At 38.7% G+C, this 20,716-nt stretch overlaps 1 protein-coding gene and 1 pseudogene across 5 annotated transcripts in view; one reads left to right on the top strand and one right to left on the bottom strand.

Moving 5' to 3' along the window:
* Positions 1 to 20,716, bottom strand: part of LRRC1 (leucine rich repeat containing 1) — a 132,834-nt gene that overhangs the window by 80,029 nt on the left and 32,089 nt on the right. For 3 of the 5 annotated variants that reach the window (XM_032340275.1, XM_032340276.1, XM_032340279.1), the window contains one exon: positions 3,682 to 3,799. In XM_032340275.1, coding sequence (XP_032196166.1) covers positions 3,682 to 3,799 — 118 coding nt within the window. Of the gene's footprint in view, positions 1 to 3,681; positions 3,800 to 18,166; positions 18,259 to 20,716 lie in introns of all 5 variants that reach the window. The other 2 variants (XM_032340277.1, XM_032340278.1) reach the window with 1 other exon arrangement.
* LOC116589527 lies at positions 14,067 to 14,175 on the top strand (annotated as a pseudogene).

Here is a 20,716-nt window from a genome sequence, read left to right as displayed (position 1 = left end):
ATTAGTAGTGAATTTGGGTAGTGATGGCTCACATCTTGCTACTTAGCATGTTCAGTGGGATCAACAGGGTTGGCAGCCACTGGGGACTTCTTAGCAATGCAAAATCTCAAGCCCCTCTCCAGACCTACTGCATCAGAATCCATTATTTTAACAAAATCCTATGGTAATTCATCACATCCTCCGGTTTCATGAGCATTAATCCAATGACTTGAGTGGTCTGGTATTAATATCCTGCCTCCCACCTCCACGGCCAAGCAATGTTCTCTGGAAAATCAGGAATTGAGGAAGCCAGTGAAGGTCCTACCATGACAGAGACAGCCCTGGCTATAGAACAGCCTCTCGATCGTGGAGCAACAGAAAACGAGAGGCTCCCACAGGCCTCCAGAATTAAACCCAAACCCTCACAAATGCCTGTATCCATACAAACGAGGGGTTTTCACAATGCCTCACAGGCTACAGACATTGCAACTCTTATTTACCCACTCAGTTGCCTAGGAAATTCACATTAATGTGATTTTATCTATCAAAAAAAAATAATAATGAGATAGAACAGTGAGATTTGTCTGACCTGGAAACAGCTCAAGACCCATGTTCCTGTTGGTTAAGCTAAATGATGACCTTGTTCTGCTCTGTCCACACACACCACACACACACAAAACACACCACACCCACCACGTATACAATAAACACAATACACCACACACACACCATATACACAACTCACACACCACACACATAAAACACATCACACACCATATACACAACTCACACACCACACACATCACACACATCACCCACACACCACACATCCATGCTTCTGAGCCAGAGTAAAGCTCTAACCAATAGGGGAAGGGGCAGTTGACTCCCCTCAACATTTCTAAGCGACCTGATAAGAAGGTGACAGGATCTGTAGGATCCTTCACAAAACTCTCAACACCTGCAGAAGGAAAGGAAACTTTTTGTGTCCTGACACTGACTTCAGAGAAAATTTAATTTCTTTCATCAACATGCAGGAAGGTATAAAGGGACACATGGGAAGAAGCATGTAAGCCTTCTTTGTAACTAAGAATGTTCGGCAAGAAACAGCTGATATGAGAACTGGTAAACAGGGCAGCTGCCAATGCCGACTTCCCACGGAGTGGCCCGGTCACGTCAGACTAGGCATCTTCATGTTCTACGTGTCTCCTCTCCCAAATAATTAAAGCCAGTACTTCTCCCCCTTCTCAAGGATTTCTGGACCCCTGCTTATTTTCCCTTCTAATGCCAATTTCAAAATCCTCTTCTATTTCTTCAGATCGTGTGATTTCAGTGACCATTTTCCTAAATCACTGCTTCCTTGCAAAATTAATAGCCAGCTACTCTTTATGATGGAAATAATTGCTGAGACAAGGGAGAGCAGTTTCAATGATATATACATTAGATAAATGTGATACAGGATAGCCTTAGTGGCAACTCTGGCCTCAGATGTCCCATGCCACACTCTGGGTGTAAGGGAAGCCGCATCTGTGCTGAGGGGTGGGGCCAAGCTTTGCAGGACTCGTCTCCCCTGTCCTGCTGCAGTTGATTCTTAGGCTGTCCAGGGACCTGGAGTTTATGGTTTATATTTGACTTTTTTAAAAAGATGAGCTGGGTCAATCACTTCTCACTTAGAAATATGTCACTGGCAAAGAGATGCCACAGCAGGGGCAGAAGCCAAAAAGTGCATGGAAGAGACCACAACCATTTAGGCCTGGAGAGGCTGTTTCAAGAGAGCAGATCACCCAGGAAGGAAGAACAGAGCACAGACCAGCAGAAGCAGACACACTGCAAGACAGAGAGAGGCCATGAAACTCCAAAGGTGGTCAGATGTCGGCTCCAGGCCAATGCTTCTGGAATGTTAGCTCCACCCTCATCCTTAAAATCAATACCCTCTATCTAAGCAGATCTGGGTCCTCTGCAACCAAATAAGCCACTCCAAAATGCACTAAATAAGTGAATTTATTTTTCATTGAAAAAATTTTTTTTTTACTTTTACCATTACCTTCAAACTAAGAAATAATTCTCAAGAAAAATAAAAGTAGACCCTATGTCAAGAACATATGGCCTACAGACCGTTTCTAATTCCAATTCCAACGGGATCTGGTAGATGACAGAAATTTCATCTGAAATTTAGAAGTAGAAGGTGGGGGGCGCCTGGGTGGCTCAGTTGGTTGGACGACTACCTTCAGCTCAGGTCATGATCCTGGAGTCCCTGGATCGAGTCCCACATCGGGCTCCCTGCTCAGCAGGGAGTCTCCTTCTCCCACTGACCTCTCTCCTTTCATGCTCTCTCTCTCTCTCTCAAATAAAATTAAAAATCTTAAAAAAAAAAAAAAAAGTAGAAGGTGGGGCACCTGGGTGGCTCAGTGGGTTAAAGCCTCTGCCTTTGGCTCAGGTCATGATCCCAGGGTCCTGGGATTGAGGCCCGCATCGGGCTCTCTGCTCAGCAGGGAGCCTGCTTTCTCCTCTCTCTCTCTGCCTACTTTTGATCTCTGTCTGTCAAATAAATAAATAAAATCTTTAAAAAAAAAAAGTAGAAGGTAAAATAATTTTTCCTTCAGCACATTTTCTATCAAGTACTGATTATCACTGCTGTCCTAGAACATTGACCCACCAAAAAAAAAAAATCCCCATCTGAGCCTTGCAGTTTCTGTGGAAGACATAAGAATGAAAGATCGAGACCTGAGATTCACTGAGAAGAAACTTGTAGATTTTTGTAGGGAAGCAAAAACAAAACATGAAACAGGTATGTAATATGAGAGAAGGAAAAGGATCATCATTTCTATAAATAATTCACAGCACAGTGGGGCCTATCCCGAGGAAATTATACTAGTCTTTGTGAGAACTGAACTCCATCACTAAAGACAGGACCACTGGGAACTTCCATTTTAACTTAAAGTAATTAATCGTGTAATTATCGTGACAGGCAGGGGTACCAGTCTACTTCAGGAGTGCTGTTGGGGCTATAATACACGAGGTTAAACCAGGGTACCTATTCAAAAGTGAAAGGCTAAACAGACTAAAAACCCAGTAGAATGTTCAAGTATACTCATTCTCGTGAAATCTGGAAGCACTTCATTCTCGTGAAATCTGGAAATCAAAATAAACTCACAAATACACCACACAAACTCAAGTGGGCAGAACCAACAGTGGCCCAGTTAGAAATAATTAAACTGACAGAGAGGCCCGGACAACAAGCTGCTATGTTCACTATAGGGAGACAGATTCTCACAGGCATGTACCAGGCCACTGAGCCACAGCCCAGAGGAACCAAACTCCCCCATGACGGCTGCCCGTCACAGCAGCAGCCTCTGAGCACTGGACAAACGACCTCACCAACAGCTCTCAATGTCATGTTCAGTAAAACAAGGTGGTTGGGTTATATTATCTACCAGTCCCCTCTCCAACTCTCTGAATCAGACTGAACCTACTTTGAGAAAATCATCACCTAAAAACTGTGTTATGAAATATCTCTGGTAAATACCCACAAGCTGACTAAACCATTCAATAATGCCATTAATTTCATCCCCAAATTTATACATAGCTTTCCCATATCCATCAGAAAAAGCATGTCTAACAGCATTCAACCAGCTATATTTACTCAAAATCATGCCCAACACCAAGAGAGACAAATGGACAATTCAAGTGAAATCTTTTCCTTACCATTTCGAGACACATCAAGTTCCACCAGCTGCATGAAGTTTGCTATTTCTGGAGGGAGCCGCTGAATTTCATTATCACTAAGTCCAAGCTTTCGTAATTTGACTAGCTGGAAAAATTGCTGAAAGAGAAAATAATTTCACATGGGTCTCATATATATTTGCAATGTAAACTTTCTGCCCAATACGAAATGTAAAAGAATGTCTTTTAAAAACTAGTGAGGATTGTACCAATATCAATTTCCTGATTTTGATATTGTAAGTCATGTAAAGATACTATCACTGGGATAAACTGGGCACAAAGGACATCTCTGCTATTTTTGCAACTTCCTATCAATCGACAATTATAAGTTTTAAAAAATGAGTAAGTACCTCAATGAGAATGGTAATTACTCCTTTAAACTATCCAGTGGGTGGTCATATTTTCTACTTCTAGAAACAGATAATAAATCTGCAGTGTTAAATAAACAAATGTAAAAATTAGAAAATATTTTTAGAAGACATTTTAATAGGAATTACTGTAAATCAGAAAATATATAAATATCCTACAAATGTAAAGGGAAAAAATTTGTTTTTGACCAATCTAAAGCAGAGCCTGCACTGTACACTTCCATTAACCGTGGCACACTGAGCACACGCCTTTTTCCCCATACCTTTTAAAAGTGTACTAAAATGACACTAAAAGAATACAGAAATGAATAAAATATAAAAATATGAAATAAATGTATGAACACAATTAAAAATGAGAGGGGACAAGAAGTACACCAGACATGCCTCAAAATCCTCGAAGCCAGAAAACAGATGAACAAATGGGAACTAACAAAAGAATCCAAACAAAGCTGAAATTCAAGCCTGTGGAGTGAGAAGTCAATAGGAAATTAGGTCCAGGTGACCTCCAAGAAGGAAGAACTGGTTGAAAATTTATATAAAGAACAGTTGGGTCCCCATATCTTCTTCTCTACCCTGCATAGCCAAGCAGGAGAGTGGCAATCTCCTCTCTAGGAGACTTGACTCTGAAGGACAGCTGAGGGCAGGGATGAGGCCTCCTACTAAAAATAGGGGGACTGATCAAAGCCGATCAGTGAGATCCCACCCTCTTCCCACAGCCACGTTCCCAGGCATGAGAACAGACCCTGTAGATGTGAATTATAGTAGAGAGAAGTCCCAGGTTGTAAGCCTCACGCATGCACACAGAGCTTCCAACCATCTCCACGCCCCCACCGCCCCTTTCAAGTGTCTGGATATTTCATTTAATCAAAGCCAAGGTTCTCTAGACACTTGAGGAAAGCCCCTAACATGCACGAGAGTATCCATATCCCTTCAAATATGAAAGAAATAGGATGTGGGAAGCAAAAAAAAAAAAAAAAAGACTTCATCAACTAAAAAATGTAAGTAACACCGTCAGAGAAATAAGAGAAAATGAAGCAACATGATACCATACAAAGGAAGCTTCAAAGTAATAAGCTTTTGGAAATAAAATTTAAAAAAAAACTGTAGCATTAAAAGTGTACTAAAGAATCCAATAAAAGAGGTGAAAAACATAATTAACAAAATACCTCAGAAAGTAGGATAAAAAGACTACAAGACAGAGATATGGGAGAGAAAAAGACAGGAGATCGGTCCACAAGGTATGACATCCAACTAACAGGTATTCCAAAAAGAGAGCACAGGGGACTTCAAAACATGTATTTTCTGGTTTGGAAAAGTCCACCACATGGCCAATAAAATTAATGATAGAGACATGTAAGAATACCAAGAAATATAACAATTCAGAATACCAGAAATAAGAAGATTCCAAAAGCTTCCAGAGACCAAGGGGGTCGGTTGGGGGGTCATAATGAAGAACTGGAATCAGAAAGGTGCTGGACTCCACAGCAGCCTTGAAAGTTAGAAGGCCTTGGAGCAATGCCTTCAAAATTCCAAGAAAACATTATTTCCAACCTAAAATTACATACCCAACAAAACCATCAATCAAGAACGACGACAAAATAAAGACATTTTTAGACATGCATGGTTTTAAAACTATGTATCTTCCTTGCACCCTCAGGAATCCATAAAATGTGAGCATAAATCTCAAAGGAAGAGGATCTGATACCCAGCAATCAGAGAATCAACAAAACAGAGACAAAAGAAATTCCCAGGATAGAACAGTGAAGGGACTTCCAAGATATTGGCTGAGTAGCAGGCCCTGGGAGGGACCAGTCCACACTGCAAACAGGGAGGCTCCCAGAGGAAAGATTATTGGGGGCAAAACACACATCTTTGGGATTATCTGATGTGTTTGAAAGTATCAAGATTTGTTTATTGATAAAGCAAAGTAAGCAAAAAGGGTAGGAGTTATTAATTTCAGGAAAAATATAAAGTATGAGAAGACATAATCACAATATAAATTTAAGACCTGATTATGAAAAATATTTAGTTGTAATGTTTTAATAGCTACATATTGATAAAAACAAAATTGGTGTTACATCAATATTGATAGGATGGAGAAGAAATCATAAGTGTTAAAGTCTCATTTTCTATAGAAAGAAATCAAAAGATAACTATAAAGTGAAAAAAAAATCAAACTAAAATTAGCAAGCTTAGCAATGTGGGGGCATACAACAGTAGAAACAGCTTAGAGCTGGGGGTTCTCAAGAGCCAGAAACTGGAGTGGGGACAGGGAAGACAAGAGGCTACTCTTCTTCCCTGTCACACTAGGCTTATTGGATTAAAAAAAAAAAAAGTGATTTGCATATATTACTTCACTAAAAACAGAAATTGAATTTACAAAGTTAAAAGTCTCTGTAAGATGATAGGCTGCTCCAAATGAATAATTCTGAAAGATGCTAACGATTAATAAATGTCAGTTTTGGGGGTAAAAGAGACTTTTTACTTCTATAATCAAAAAGAAGACACTAACACTTGGGAAGCAGTAAGACAATACATGGAACATAAGTTTTCAAGTTCACTGACATTTTAATGATACTTTAAACATCTGTTCTTGTAATATAATTGAAAATAAGAAAAACAAGCTATAATGCACAAGATGTCTTTGTATTATCAACAAAAATGAAAAACTTGAAAACACATATATCAAAGAAGGGAAATGATTAACATGTTATTAAATAATTCAATACGGACTAAGTGACAAAAAGGATTACTATGAAGACCACATAACTTGAAAAAGACTTAGAATACAAATATAATTTTAAAAAGACAAAAATGCAGGTACATTATGTAAAAAAGCATGTGTGCACGTTGACAGGAAGGAAACACAAGAAAAAAGTGATTTCAGGTGATAAGGAAAATGCATAAACAGCTTTAAATTATTTTTTAACAAAAAAGAAAGATATTTTTAAATAAAATGATGAATCTCAGAAAACGAATGCTACCAATTAGCTGTATATGATAATGAAAGTGCTCCATGAAAGGACTAATCCCTTGGATTTCTTTAACCATACAGTTGAGATTTAATTTCTTAAGAAAGGTATTGAAGTTTCTTGATGCTGGTTGTATGAAAGCATTAGCTGACACAAAAGCCATTCAAAAGAGTCACATATTTGAATAATTGAGCTTATGCCAATTGTTCAAAGAGCTGACAGTTTCATAATGCATCAATGTGTTTACTCAAGCACGAAAACCTCACTTTATTTTCCAGGAAAGATATAATAGCAACAGGACAAAACCATCACCAATTCCATACATTCAGGGACCATTCAGAAATAATCCAAGAAATCAAGTCACTAAGGTACTTCGATCTGCAGGGAATAATAAGTACGTTTTACGACTGTGGCAACAACATACAAATCCTCATAGCCAGTAGAAATCATAACAGCAGGCAAATTAAAGTTTTGTTCTGCACGTTAAAAGCACCCTCAAAGAGACTGTCACAAACACTACCTTCTTCAACTTGGGAAGCACATACCAGACATAAAACACCCTATCTGACAGGTTCCCAAAATGAAAACAGTAATTCCTAAGTCTTTCCCTCACTGCCCTGATGGGATCTTAATTCATCATCCAAATGTTTTATAACTACTTTCTTACAAGACGGACACAATGCCTCTGAGACTTTATGAAATCCTCAAGTTTTCAATGTCCTCAGATAGGGTGAAAAAAAAAAAATCCAACAAGATCTAAGCCCTTCTGCCTCCTCTTTGACATTAGCCAGGGCACAGGAAGAACAATTCACGTAGCTGTCTTGGCAGGGCGCCACAGCGCAGAGCGATCATGTGACGCAATACACAGACACCATTCTTCAACTATACCATGTTTGATTACAGCACACTGGCCCACTTTAGAGGACACTGAGTACAATTACATGCAAAGGAACCCAAACGGCCTTGGCTCGTTAGGCCACACCACAGCCTTCTTATAGCCACCCTTGCTTTTAGTAGATGCAGAGTCTTTAATTTGGCTGTACAGCTCGTTTCCTTTTTCCAGTACACATTTCTGACAAGATTCTTTTTCCCTCTCTTTTGGTAGACTGTTGGTGACCTCCTTCTTCTTACAAAGGGACATAGGAGTATTCCTGGGCTACGGAGGTGGTTCAACATTCACAAATCAATCAATGTCATACGTCACATTAATAAAAGAAAGGATAAGAAACCCTCTCAATAGATGCAGAAAAAGTATGTGACAAGGTACAGCATCCATTCTTGATAAAAACCCTCAACAAAGTAGGTTTAGAGGGAACACAGCTCAACATCCTAAAGGCAATACATGAAAGCTAGTATCATTCTCAATGGTGAAAAACAGAGAGTTTTTTCTAAGTCAGGAACACAAAGGATGTCCACTCTCACCATTGTTGTTCCACACAGTACAAGAAGTTCTAGCCTCAGCAATCAGACAACAGAAAGAAATAAAAGGCACCCAAACTGGCAAAGAAGTCAAAATTTTACTCTTCACAGGCGACATGATAATGTATGTAGAAAACCCAAGACTCACCAAAAAAATTGCTAGAACTGATATAGGAATTCAGCAGTATGGCAGGATATAAAATCAATGCACAGAAGTCAGCTGCATTTCTATATACTAACAATGAAGCTGAAGAAAGAGAAATCTAGGAATCAATTCCATTTACAGCTGCACCAAAAACGACAAGAAGCCTAGGAATAAATCTAACCAAAGAGGTTAATAAAGGATCTATACTCAGAAAAGTATAGAAACATTCATGAAAGAAATTGAGGAAGACATAAAGAAACAGAAAAACATTCCATGCTCATGACTGGAAGAATAAATACTGTTAAAATGTCTATGCTACCCAAAACAATCTATACAATCAATGCAATCCCTATCAAAATACCATCAGCTATTTTAGAGCTGGAACAAATAATCCTGAAATGTGTATTAAACCAGAAAAGATTCTGAATAGCCAAAGAAATGTCATAAAAGAAAACCAAAGCTGGTGGCATCACAATTCCGGACTTTAAGCTCTTTACAAAGCTGTCATCAAGACAGTATGGTGCTGGCACAAAAACAGACACATAGATCAATGGAAACCAAACAGAGAGCCCAGAAATGGACCCTCAACTCTATGGTCAACTAATCTTTGAAAATGCAGGAAAGGATATCCACTAGAAAAAAAGATAGTCTGTTCAACAAATGGTACTGGGAAAACTGGATAGCCACATGAAGAAGAATGAAACTGGACCACTTTCTTACATCATACACAAAAACAGACTCAAAATGGATGAAAGTTCTAATTGTGAAACATGAATCTAACAAAATCTTCAAGGAGAACACAGGCAGCAACCTCTATGTCCTTGGTCACAGCAACTTCTTCTTAGACACTGTTTCCAAAGGCAAGGGAAACAAAAGCAAAAATGAACTACAGGGATTCATCAAGATAAAGTTTCTGCACAACAAAGGAAATAATTAATAAAACTAAAATGCAACCTATGGAATGGGAGAAGGATATTTGCAAATGACATACCAGATAAAGGGTTAGTATCCAAAATCCATAAAGAACTTATCAAACTCAACGCCCAAGGAACAAAAATCCAGTCAAAAAATGGGCAGAAGACATGAATAGACATTTCTCCACAGATTTCCAAATAGCCACCTGACATATGAAAAAATGCTCCATATTCCTTGGCATCAGGGAAATACAAATCAAAACCACAATGAGACACCATCTCACACCAGTCAGAATGGCTAAAATTAACAACTCAGAAAAAAAACTGATGCTGGCAAAGATGTGGAGAAAGGGGAACCCCCCTACACTGTTGGTGGGAATGCAAGCTAGTGCAGTCACTTTGGCAAACAGTATAGAGGTTCCTCAAAAAGTTAAAAATAGAGTTACCATATGGCCCAGCAATTTCACTACCAGGTATTTACTCAGAGGATACAAACACAGTGATTTGAAGAGACACCTGCATCCCCAATGTTTATAGTAGCTATGTTCGCAAGAGCCAAAATATGGAAAGAGGCCCAATCTGTCTGTCAACAGATGAATGGATAAAGATGAATGGATAAATGGATACATATATACATATATATTTCTTTATCCATTCATCTGTTGATGTGTGTGTGTGTGTGTGTGTGTGTGTGTATGAGAAATACAGTGGAATATGAGCCATCAAGAATGAAATCTTGCCATTTGCAATGACATGGATGGAACTAGAGGGTATTATGCTAAGCAAAATCAGTCAGAGAAAGACAAATACCATATGATTTCACTAGTATGTGGAATTTAAGAAACAAAACAGAAACAAAACAAAACAAAACAGGGAAGGGAAGGAAAAATAAAATAAGATAAAAACAGAGAGAGACTCTTAACACTAGGAAACAAATGAGAAGGGAGGTGGGTGGGAGAATAGGGTAATTGGGTGATGGGCACTAAGGAGGGTACTTGACGTACTGAGTACTGGGTTTATATGCAACTGATGAATCACTAAATTCTACCCCTGTGACGTATAATACACTATATGTTAACTATACTGAATTTAAATAGAAATTTTAAAAAGAAAGGGACATAGGAGATCTCAGTCCTAAAAGAGCTATGTCCTTTTTAATTACTATATGGTCAAGGATGAGTCAATTATCCCCTTATTGCCCAAACTTATCCTCAGAGTAAAGAAAACACAAATCATTGTTACAGATTCACCTATAGCATAAAGAATATTATTAAACTCCTGAAAAATTGTTTGACTCCAGCTATAATGACACCAAAATGACTCACGGATTTCCCTTCTGGATGCATTCGAATGCTTCAACTAAATGGTCACCCCTTTTCATTCTACGTAACTCTCATCACATTCTTACTCTTGTACCCTTTGACCTGAACTACCTTTTTGGACGACAACTTTGGCAAAGCTATGGCAAACCAAAGGTTCTAATCTTGAGAGAGATTAACACCTGTTACAGGACAGAGGTAACCCTTAAACAACACAGGTGTGAATTGCATTTTTCAATCAATATGGTATAGTACTATAAATGTATTTTCTCTTACGATTTTCCTAACATCTTCTCTAGTTTACGTTAGTCTAAGAATACAGTGTGAAATACAAAGAACATACAAAATAGGTGGTAATCTATTATTTATATTACAGGTAAGTCTTCCTGTCAACAGTAGGCTATTAGTAGTTAAGTTCTGGAGGAGCCAAAGTTATATGCAGATTTCTGACTGTCCTCACGGGTGAGGGGCGACAGCCCTAATCCATTACCATGTTGTTCAAGGGTCCACTGTATATCATTTGTTCTTTTTTGTGAAATTTATAAAAAAAAGTGACTATAACTTCATTACCCAGAAATTCTATTCCTGGTATATACCTTTTTGTAAAAAAAATTCTCACATATGTTATTTCAGAATACCTCAAAGAATGTGCTTGACAGAATTATTTGTAACTGCCCAAAACTATAAATAACTCAAATACTCAATACTAGATTTAACAGAAAAGTATATTCTTTTTTTTTTTTTTTGACAGACAGAGATCACAGAGGCAGAGAGGCAGGCAGAGAAGGGGGGGAAGTAGGCTCTCCACAGAGTGGAGAGCCCAATGTGGGGCTCGAAGATGCTGGGATCATGACCTGAGCCAAAAGCAGAGGCTTTAACCCACTGAGCCACCCAGGTGCCCCCAGAGAGGTATATTCTTAAAATGAAATTCTACATAGCAATCAAAATGAAAGCTTTTTTGCTGTTAGTCATTATAGGAAAGAGTCTCAGAAATAATATTCAGCAAATGAAGTTTTCACCAAAAAAAAAAATGCATGTATGTGTGTGTACACACACATACACAATATATATAAAGTTGAAAACTAAACTACTTTGTTTGGAAACGCACACAGAGGTGGTAAAAACTATAAAGAAAAGTCAAGAAGTGTTTTCTGTGAAATTGGGGTAGTGGTAGTGGCTACCTGTAGGTATAAGGGAGAAGACTGTGACCGGGAAGAACACGTAATGGACTTTTGGAGCCCAAGCAATGTTAAATGTCTCAACCTGAGTGATAGTTACAAGAATTCATTCCATAATTTGTTTTAAGTTACATTTACACCTTGTGCACTTTGCTATATATTTGTTTTATTTCATAGTAGGAACAGTTCTGAAAGCTTTAAACTATTTACTAATCAGGAAGGAAAATACTAGACAATTAGCACCAAGGACATCCAATTCTTTAGTTCATCACAGTGAATGATAATGAAAAGGAGTGACATTATACCTGGAGAAGAGGAGAAAGAAAATGACCATAGTGACCAAAAGCAACAGGAGTAATCATTATGCACAGCCAAAATGATATAGCGACTGGCCTCTGTTAAGGGACTCTCTGTGCTTGGCCATAAGCTAAGGACTTTACAGGGATTACATTCTTTAATCATCATAATTTTGCCACCAAGCTGATACCTACATGTACCAGTTAACTTCTGCTGTATAACAAACCATCGCAAATTCTAAAACGACATTTTTTTTGTTTGTTTTAATTTCTCACATTCTGTGGGTTGGCTGGGCAGTTCCTCTGCTGCTTTCATCTGAGCTCACTCATGCAACCGTTACCATCAGCTGGAAGGTCAGAAAGGCTGGAAGATCCACCCTGGCCTGACTCTTATGGTCTGGCAATTAGAACCAATTGTTAGCCAGAGCACCTCTGTTGTCCACATGGCCTCTGCCCTCTCTCTTATGATACAGTGGCTTCTCTACATGAAGCTCTCCAAGCAGAACTCAAAAGTGGCAAAAGAAGAGGCTGCAAGGACTCTTGGGGCCTTGAAATATGCATGCTGTCACTTCTGCCACATTCAGGGGGCTGGAGAATTAGTCTGTACTGGCAGATGAAAGAAGCAGTAAAAATCACACTGAAAAGAGGCATGATGGGAGAAAACTGGTAGATGAAATGGTCTACCATAAAATGAGTAGGAGCCTCAGGGATGTCACAGAAAAACATAAAAACTGGACAGATTATCCTAGAAACTTCTATGCTGGATCACAGAGTAACAACTGTTTAAAGAAAATTTAAACAGAAAATAGAACAATATATTGTACAAACTTTGGCCAAGATTTTTGAGTCATGAGAAAGTTATAGGTAAAGGAAGAAGCCCAAGAAATATTCACAGAATAGTGACAGGATTGGCTGTCTGAAGCAGAGAGTTTAAACAATCATATTTTACATCTTGGATCTGAATTTGAAAGAGTTCTAGCAGACACTCAAAAAGGAGAAATACTGATGAAAGAAGCATTAACAAGACTGTGTGTGTGTGTCTGTGTGTGGGTGTGTGTCTGTGTGTGTCTGTGTTTTGGTAAAGAGCTATGGAATGGGAATGTCCCCAGATGAATCACTTTGTTCCCTTGTTTAAAAAAAGCGGGGGGAGCATAAAATGATTAAAGGGCTTTTTTTAGTTCTAAAAATTATAAGATTGCATTTCAAAATACCTTCAGTGCACCTTAAGAAAAATGAAAATCCTATTAGCACACAATACAACAAGCATGAGGTTAAAAATGCATAAAATTACAAAAAGTAGATTAGTGGTTGCCTACCAAACAGAGAATGACTACTAATGGGTATGGGGTGATGAGGACATTATAAAATTAATTGTGGTAATGGCCACACAACTCTGCATATAGTAAAAACCACAGTATCATGCACTTTAAATGGGTACACTGTACAGCATATGAGTCATAGCTCAATAAAGATGTCCAACCATGCACAGGACTGGCAGACATCAATGAAGAAGGAATCCCTTTTGGTGATAAAAGACTAAGCAAGGGGCACCAGGATACCTCATGTAGTTGAATCCCTACAGGGACCAAGGAAGCTAAGTTTTTTATCTCCACTTAACAAATAAGAAAACTGAGGTTTCCATCCCGTTCAGCGGCTTCCCTAGCACTGCTGCTACTGTTAGTCAATAACATTCTTTAAGGAAAATCCTAAAGCACGATTACATTGGAGGCTCATAGAGCAAATAAAATGCTCACATAGCTTTGCGCAGTGGCAGTATCACAGCCAATGAGGTTTATCTGAGGCCCAATTACTGCTAATTAAAATGTGCAGGTAACTGACAAAAAACATTTGGGGAAACTATATTTTCATTAGCTAAATAAAACAAAGCCAGGGGAAAGGGGCTTTCAGGCTTGGAAAAGGGTAAGGAGTTAAACTGCGCCAATGCTGTATTTCATCTTGATGAATGAGCTGAAAGGGAAAGGAAAGAGCACGCTAATGAAAGCAGCATGTAAGAGCACATAAGTGGTGTTGCTGCCCATGAGATCTGGGCCAAAAGAGGAGACATACAAAGAAAGTAATCTGGACAGATGAGAAAATGAATCCACTTCTTGGATCACGGGCAGGGCAAGTAACTGCAGATAAAGACTGAGACAAGGGGAAGACTGACAAAGACCTGGAAAGCAGGAGACAGAAATCTGAAACAAGTTTATAATATGATATAGCAAAAGAGCATAGAAAGAAAAAAAGGCTTGGTCCAGTTTGGGGGCACAGGGCTCCAGGACAGTCCTGGTAAAATTCAAAAAAGACTAACAACACTGTCTATTCAACCGGCAATCCAATTTTTTTTTTTTTTAACCATTTTCAGATAAACTTTCAAGGGTATTCAAAAGAAAGTCACAAATACTTAAGAATTTGAAACACCGATTCACAAAATTGAAAGCTTCTATCCAAGCACTATTACATGGGTCAGGTCACAGATACTAAATATGAAATGAGATAAAGGTTTAACTCCTCAATAAAACTAACCACTTCCTCTATAATCTAAGGCAGGAAGAAATCTATTTCCTTGCCCACTTATTTGTCTAAATAAATGAAACATATCACAGGAGAAAAGTCTCCTGTTTTAAAATACAATTTTTTTTAACTGGTTCACAATTCAGCAGCACAGATACCCTTTCTTTGTACAACAAAGAGAAGAATGTGGGCTGTTATACTTACGTGGCCCTTAAAGGTCACAGGTAAATCAAATTTCAGAGAAGGAAATCAGTTTCCCACTGAGTGCTAGGATGTATACTTGAACATTTACAATAAAGATGCTTACATTTACTTTGCTTAAAATATTTCTCTTTCCAATTTTTCTGTCTTCTGGGCTCCACCACTAATTTTTTGTTCTCCCATTTGTTAACATATTTGCATGTTTTTGAGCTGCTTTCCTACATCATCAAGCTATAACCATTAATGAACCCTAACAAAGGTTATGAGTGCCCTAAGGATATTCATAATACCAAAATACCCACCCCCTACAATTAAAATAGCTCAGGTGTGAATCACCTTGAAAATCATGAAGCCAGGAATGATTTATTTATTATGCTATGACCAGAAGAGTAGATAAGGCTGGCAGAGGTATTTGCAAGGGTTTAAAGAGGAAAAACTGGGGGATGAAGATGAATTAGGTGCTTGCTTCAGCAGCACATATACTATAAGTAGCATAAATTAGAGCAGCACTACTTTACTGAGAACCTGAGTGAGGGGACAAGCCAAGGACATGGAAGGACACGCCAATGGCACAGATGGAGACTTGACAAGACTTGGATTGAGCAGGACCAGCACAGCACAGAGAAGGGTCAAATATAACAAAGTGGGGGAAAAGGATCAACGTGAAATGCTACAGGGGAAGGATTAAACACAGGATGGTAGATTCAAGCAATAAACTATTATATGACCATTAAAAATCTTGTTTCTCTACTGGAACTATACCAAAATAAAAAGCTGCTGCACAGCAAAGGAAATCACCAACAAAACAAAAAGGCAACCTATTGAATGGAAAAAGATGTTTGCAAAAATGTATCTGATAAAGGGTTGATATCCAAAACATATAAAGAACTTATACAACTCAACACTAAAAAATATGATTGAAAAATGGGCAGAGGACCTACATATAGACAAATTTTCCCAAAAAAGACATCCAGGTGGCCAACAGTCACATGGCAAGATGCTCAACATCAATGATCACCAAACCACAATGAGATATCACCCCACACCAGTCAGGATGGCTAGTATCAAGAAGACAAGAAGCAACAAGTGTTGGCAAGGATGTGCACTGCTACTGGATTGTAAATTGCTGCAGCCACTGCACGGAGGTTCCTCAATAAATTAAAAATATAAATACCATATGATGCGGCAATCCTACTACTGGGTATTTACCCAAAGAAAATGAGAACATTAATTTGAAAAAATATACGTATCCCTACGTTTGTTTATTACAGTATTATTTACAATTGCCAAGGTATGGAAGCAACGTGATCGTCTACTGGTAGATGAGTGGATAAAGACGACATGGTACACACACACACACACACACACACACACACACACACACGGGAATATTTCTCAGCCACAAGGAAGATTCTGTCATTACAACAACATGGGTGGACCTAAAGGGTATTGTACTAAGTGAAGTAAGTCAGAGAAAGACAAACACCATATGACTTCACTTATATGCGGAATCGAAAAAACAACCAAACAACAACAACAAAATAAAACACCAGACTTTTAAATACAGAGAACAAGCTGGTGGTTGCCAGAGGGGAGGTAGGCAGGGGCAGGGCAAAAGAGATAAATGGAATTAAGAGGTACAAACTTCCAGTTATAAACTAAATAAGTCACAGGGATGAAAAGTACAGCACAGGGAATAGTCAATAATATAGTAATAATGTTGTACAGTTACAGATTGTGACTACACTAACTATGGTGAGCACCAACTAATGCACAGAACTCTCAAATCAGTACATTATACACCTGAAACTGTAATACTGTATGTTAATTATACTTCAATAAAAAATGTCTAAGTCATGTGTCTGAGGAATATTGAATAATACAAATACATGTGTTCTAGGGTTATCAAAAAGAATTTAAAATTATATATATGGTATAGTTCCTATTTTGGTTATATGTAATAGGAATTTCAGGGAAAAACCTTTCTTTCTTTTAGTTTAAACTCTAGGTACTTAACATACAGTGCAATATTGGTTTCTGGGCAAAAATTACTTTAAAAAGGTATATCTTCTGGGGAAAAAAGGAACTTAAACTCCATGATTTATGATCATTTTGATGTCTTGATGTTTTGTATCAGAGAAAGCCAAAGAATCTATTTATCTGAAGAGTTGCTTTTCCTTCAAACTTGAGCCAACTGTATCTTCAAGCAAAACTTGAAATCAGTTTACATACCAAAACAGTTCTTCCAAAAGAAGTCAAAGAAATATTAAATTAAGTTTTATTAAAATGGGCCTTATATTTTGGCACAGGATATTCGATAAAGTTGAATTTTTCATATATTGTGCTCAGGAAAGCATTACATGACTCAAATGGAATAAAATGTGTTTAGTGGACGTTCTATCTTGGATTCAAGACAATTTATGCACACTAATAGCATTAATAAGCACCACATATATACGTAATGGACCTAGCTGATACAGAGTTTTGAAATGCAGAAAAAGATGTTCAAATAAGATGTAGTCCTTACTCTCAACGGACATCAAGGAGCTGACATAAAACCAGTGGCTTAGTTAAACTACAAGGGAGAAAAAGTGAAAATCATAATAAATGAGGCACAAAATGCTACAAAAGGATAAATGCCTCTTGTCATAAACTACATGTTATGTTCTTTCAGGTTAAATTTTTAAAAGTCAACTACGGTGTTTTATCGTCAGTCACGCCACACCAATAAGAAAATCAAAGATTCCTATGAATCAGATTCCTTTGAAAGGTTCCTATGAATCCATTCATAAGAATGGATTATTCAGGGGCACCTGGGTGGCTCAGTGGGTTAAGCCTCTGCCTTCGGCTCAGGTCATGATCTCAGGGTCCTGGGATCAAGCCCCACATTGTGCTCTTTGCTTAGCGGGGAGCCTGCTTTCTCCTCTCTCTCTCTGCCTGCCTCTCTGCCTACTTGTGATCTCTGTCAAGTAAATAAATAAAATCTTAAAAAAAAAAAAGAATGGATTATTCAGGGAAATGTTGAGAATACTGTTTCTGAATTTTCCCAGGAAATACACCAACGTGTGGATCAGCAAGCAGTTCTTCTGAAGTACCAGGCTCAGCTAAGAAAAAAGATGGGCAACACCGATGCGTCCTTACCTTGGAAGCAGAGATGATCTTGAACTGCCCATGACTTACTGTTTCTTGTCTCCTGAACATTAAATGGACACCCTCCCCAGTGAACATTTGATCTTTCCAGACAGCAAGAAAGAAATGGAGGGATTCAGTCACTGACATGGTATTTCAAAAATTAATCTGAGTTACCAAAGTGCGATCATTCAAGAATGGACCGTAATCTTCTAAGGCAACATTTAACAGCACTTTAGTGTGTACTTATTTATCGAGAGATCTTAAAGGGCTGGGGGAAGGATCTCACTAACCACTTAGCACATACGGCATTTGGGCCTCCTGCAGCCACGCACCCGTCTCCAACCAACTGCAGCATGGCTTACGAGGGAGCCCTGCAGCAGCCATCAGGATGTTACTATATTTATTTGGGAGAGTGAATTTCAAGGAATTGCCAGGGTCCTTTTCCAAAACAGGCGGGAGTGTATCACCAAGCCATAAAATATAGCAAACATTAAAAGAACAAATAACCCAAGCATCCAGATGCAGACCTACTGAAGTCTTATGGGACTCCAAATAATTTAAATGTGTGACTTGATCTCTGCATAGGCTAAGAGGTCACTGTTAGGCCCTAACCAGATTCGGGCATTTAGAAACATGATGATCACTGCAGAATTTAATAGTGAAGGGTTTTAATTGCCCTAAAACATTTTCTACATATTCTAGATACATATGAGCTATCACATACATTTTGGCGTTTCTAGAATCATATTTTAAGATTAAAATTGTGTAATGAAGTAATTTTAGTCGAAGACTGTCCCTCTACCTAGACACATTTGCCTTCCAAAGTGTTTATAGCTCTTCTAAGAGCACCTTGTATCGTTAAAATAGTCCTCTCTGATTTAAATTTCTCACACACACTAAATTCACACAGTTTCCTACCGGCTGACCAAAACAGTTGTGAAAAGCAAGATGGAAAAAACTGAGAGTAGACTCCCTAGCAACTCACAAACAGTTATGCAAAAACAAAACAGAGCTCATGCTGATCGCTACATTTTCGCCCCACAAACTGAACTAAATATTAAATTCTAATATTAATCCAGATGAAGAACCACAAACACAAGGCCTAATTTTGAAAACTTTCTGAATCGCCCTACTGTTTAAGGAACAAGAGAAACCATTAGTGTCCAACTGATTCTGCTCAACTCCCATGGTCTGCAGTTACCCCTCATCAAATGCTAAAGCCTAACAAGTCTGCTTTCTTTGTGGCGAGGAAAGGAAAAGCTCTCAGAGCTGCATCTTTAAGCTGCTCTTTCTGAGATTCTTTAAATTTTATTTTTACTGTTTACCAGCAAACTTAGTAAGAGGCCAACCTGACATTCCTGGTGCTCATTTAATGTAAGGATATACACCTCAACACACACACACACACACACACACACACACACACACACACACAAAGGAATGTACCACAGTGCTACATGGTGGCCTATAGGCCACACAAGGAACCACTCCATTTGCTAACCACAGCATCCATCTAAGGACACGGTTCTTTCATTGTGACGAAGCTCTTTAAAAACTTTCTGTCAGTGAGCTTGTATGGATGACCAGCTGGTTCCCTGGGATGAAGACCACAAACCAAGCACTTATTCATTCAGAACATCACCCCCTCAGGAGTTCTCAAGAGTCATCTCTTTGTGACATGAGATCAGCAAGAACAGCTTAGAAACATTCAAGAAAAAAGGGAAGGTAGGAATCCTAAAGGAAATGAAGAATCCCAAAATAAAGTATGAGGGACAACAGCTTTCCTTCCGTTCCTAGACCTCCAGGAAATAACCAACAGCTCCAAGCATCCAGACAAAATTCCATGAACCCGGCTCCATTCAATGTCGTGAGGAGTTCTGGGTTCACAGACTTCTGTGCTACTGGCCCCGCCTCCTCTTCCCAGCTGAGTCGAGCTTTCTATCCAGATACCTATAATTCATTTTTCCGTGTTGTGGCTCACTATCCCATATCATCAGCACCAATGGGGGTTGGCCCTGACCTGGTACCACTGCCCCCTCTTCTCCCTGGAAAGCACCTTCCACAGTCTGGCAATCCTGAGGGATGACTCATCAAGGACTTCTTTGAAGAAAGAATATCTCCTATGCATGGATTAAAGCAATTTAAAATTAAAATGCTACATGATGAGAGCCGACTTCAACAAGTCTAATTTCAAAAACTTTCCAACACTTTACTTTTTACAAAAGCAGCCCTCAAATAATGGGAAACGCTTCCAAAGTGGTAGGTACTAGTCTACCTACATAATGTCACTTACTCCTTTAACTCTGAGCCAGGCAACCACTTTAATTTCACAAATAATGAACCTGGACCACAGAGAGTTTACATCCCTGGACTCAGTTTACAGAGGTGTGTCCACCTGTCTACTGTAAACAGTAGGGCCAAGAAGCACGGTGGAATCCAAGGTCTGTAATCCCAATTCCCTGATTTACTGGTTGGTTGTGTGAGTTCAAATGAGTTGCTTTGCCTATCCGTGCCTTGGCTTCCTCATCTGTAAAAGGGGGTAATAAAAGCTATAATCTC

The sequence above is a fragment of the Mustela erminea genome, chromosome 4 (genome assembly GCF_009829155.1).
Source record: "Mustela erminea isolate mMusErm1 chromosome 4, mMusErm1.Pri, whole genome shotgun sequence".
Lineage (NCBI taxonomy): Eukaryota > Metazoa > Chordata > Mammalia > Carnivora > Mustelidae > Mustela > Mustela erminea.
Note: the sequence above shows the minus strand (reverse complement) of the source record. Positions and strands in the feature narration are given on the sequence as shown.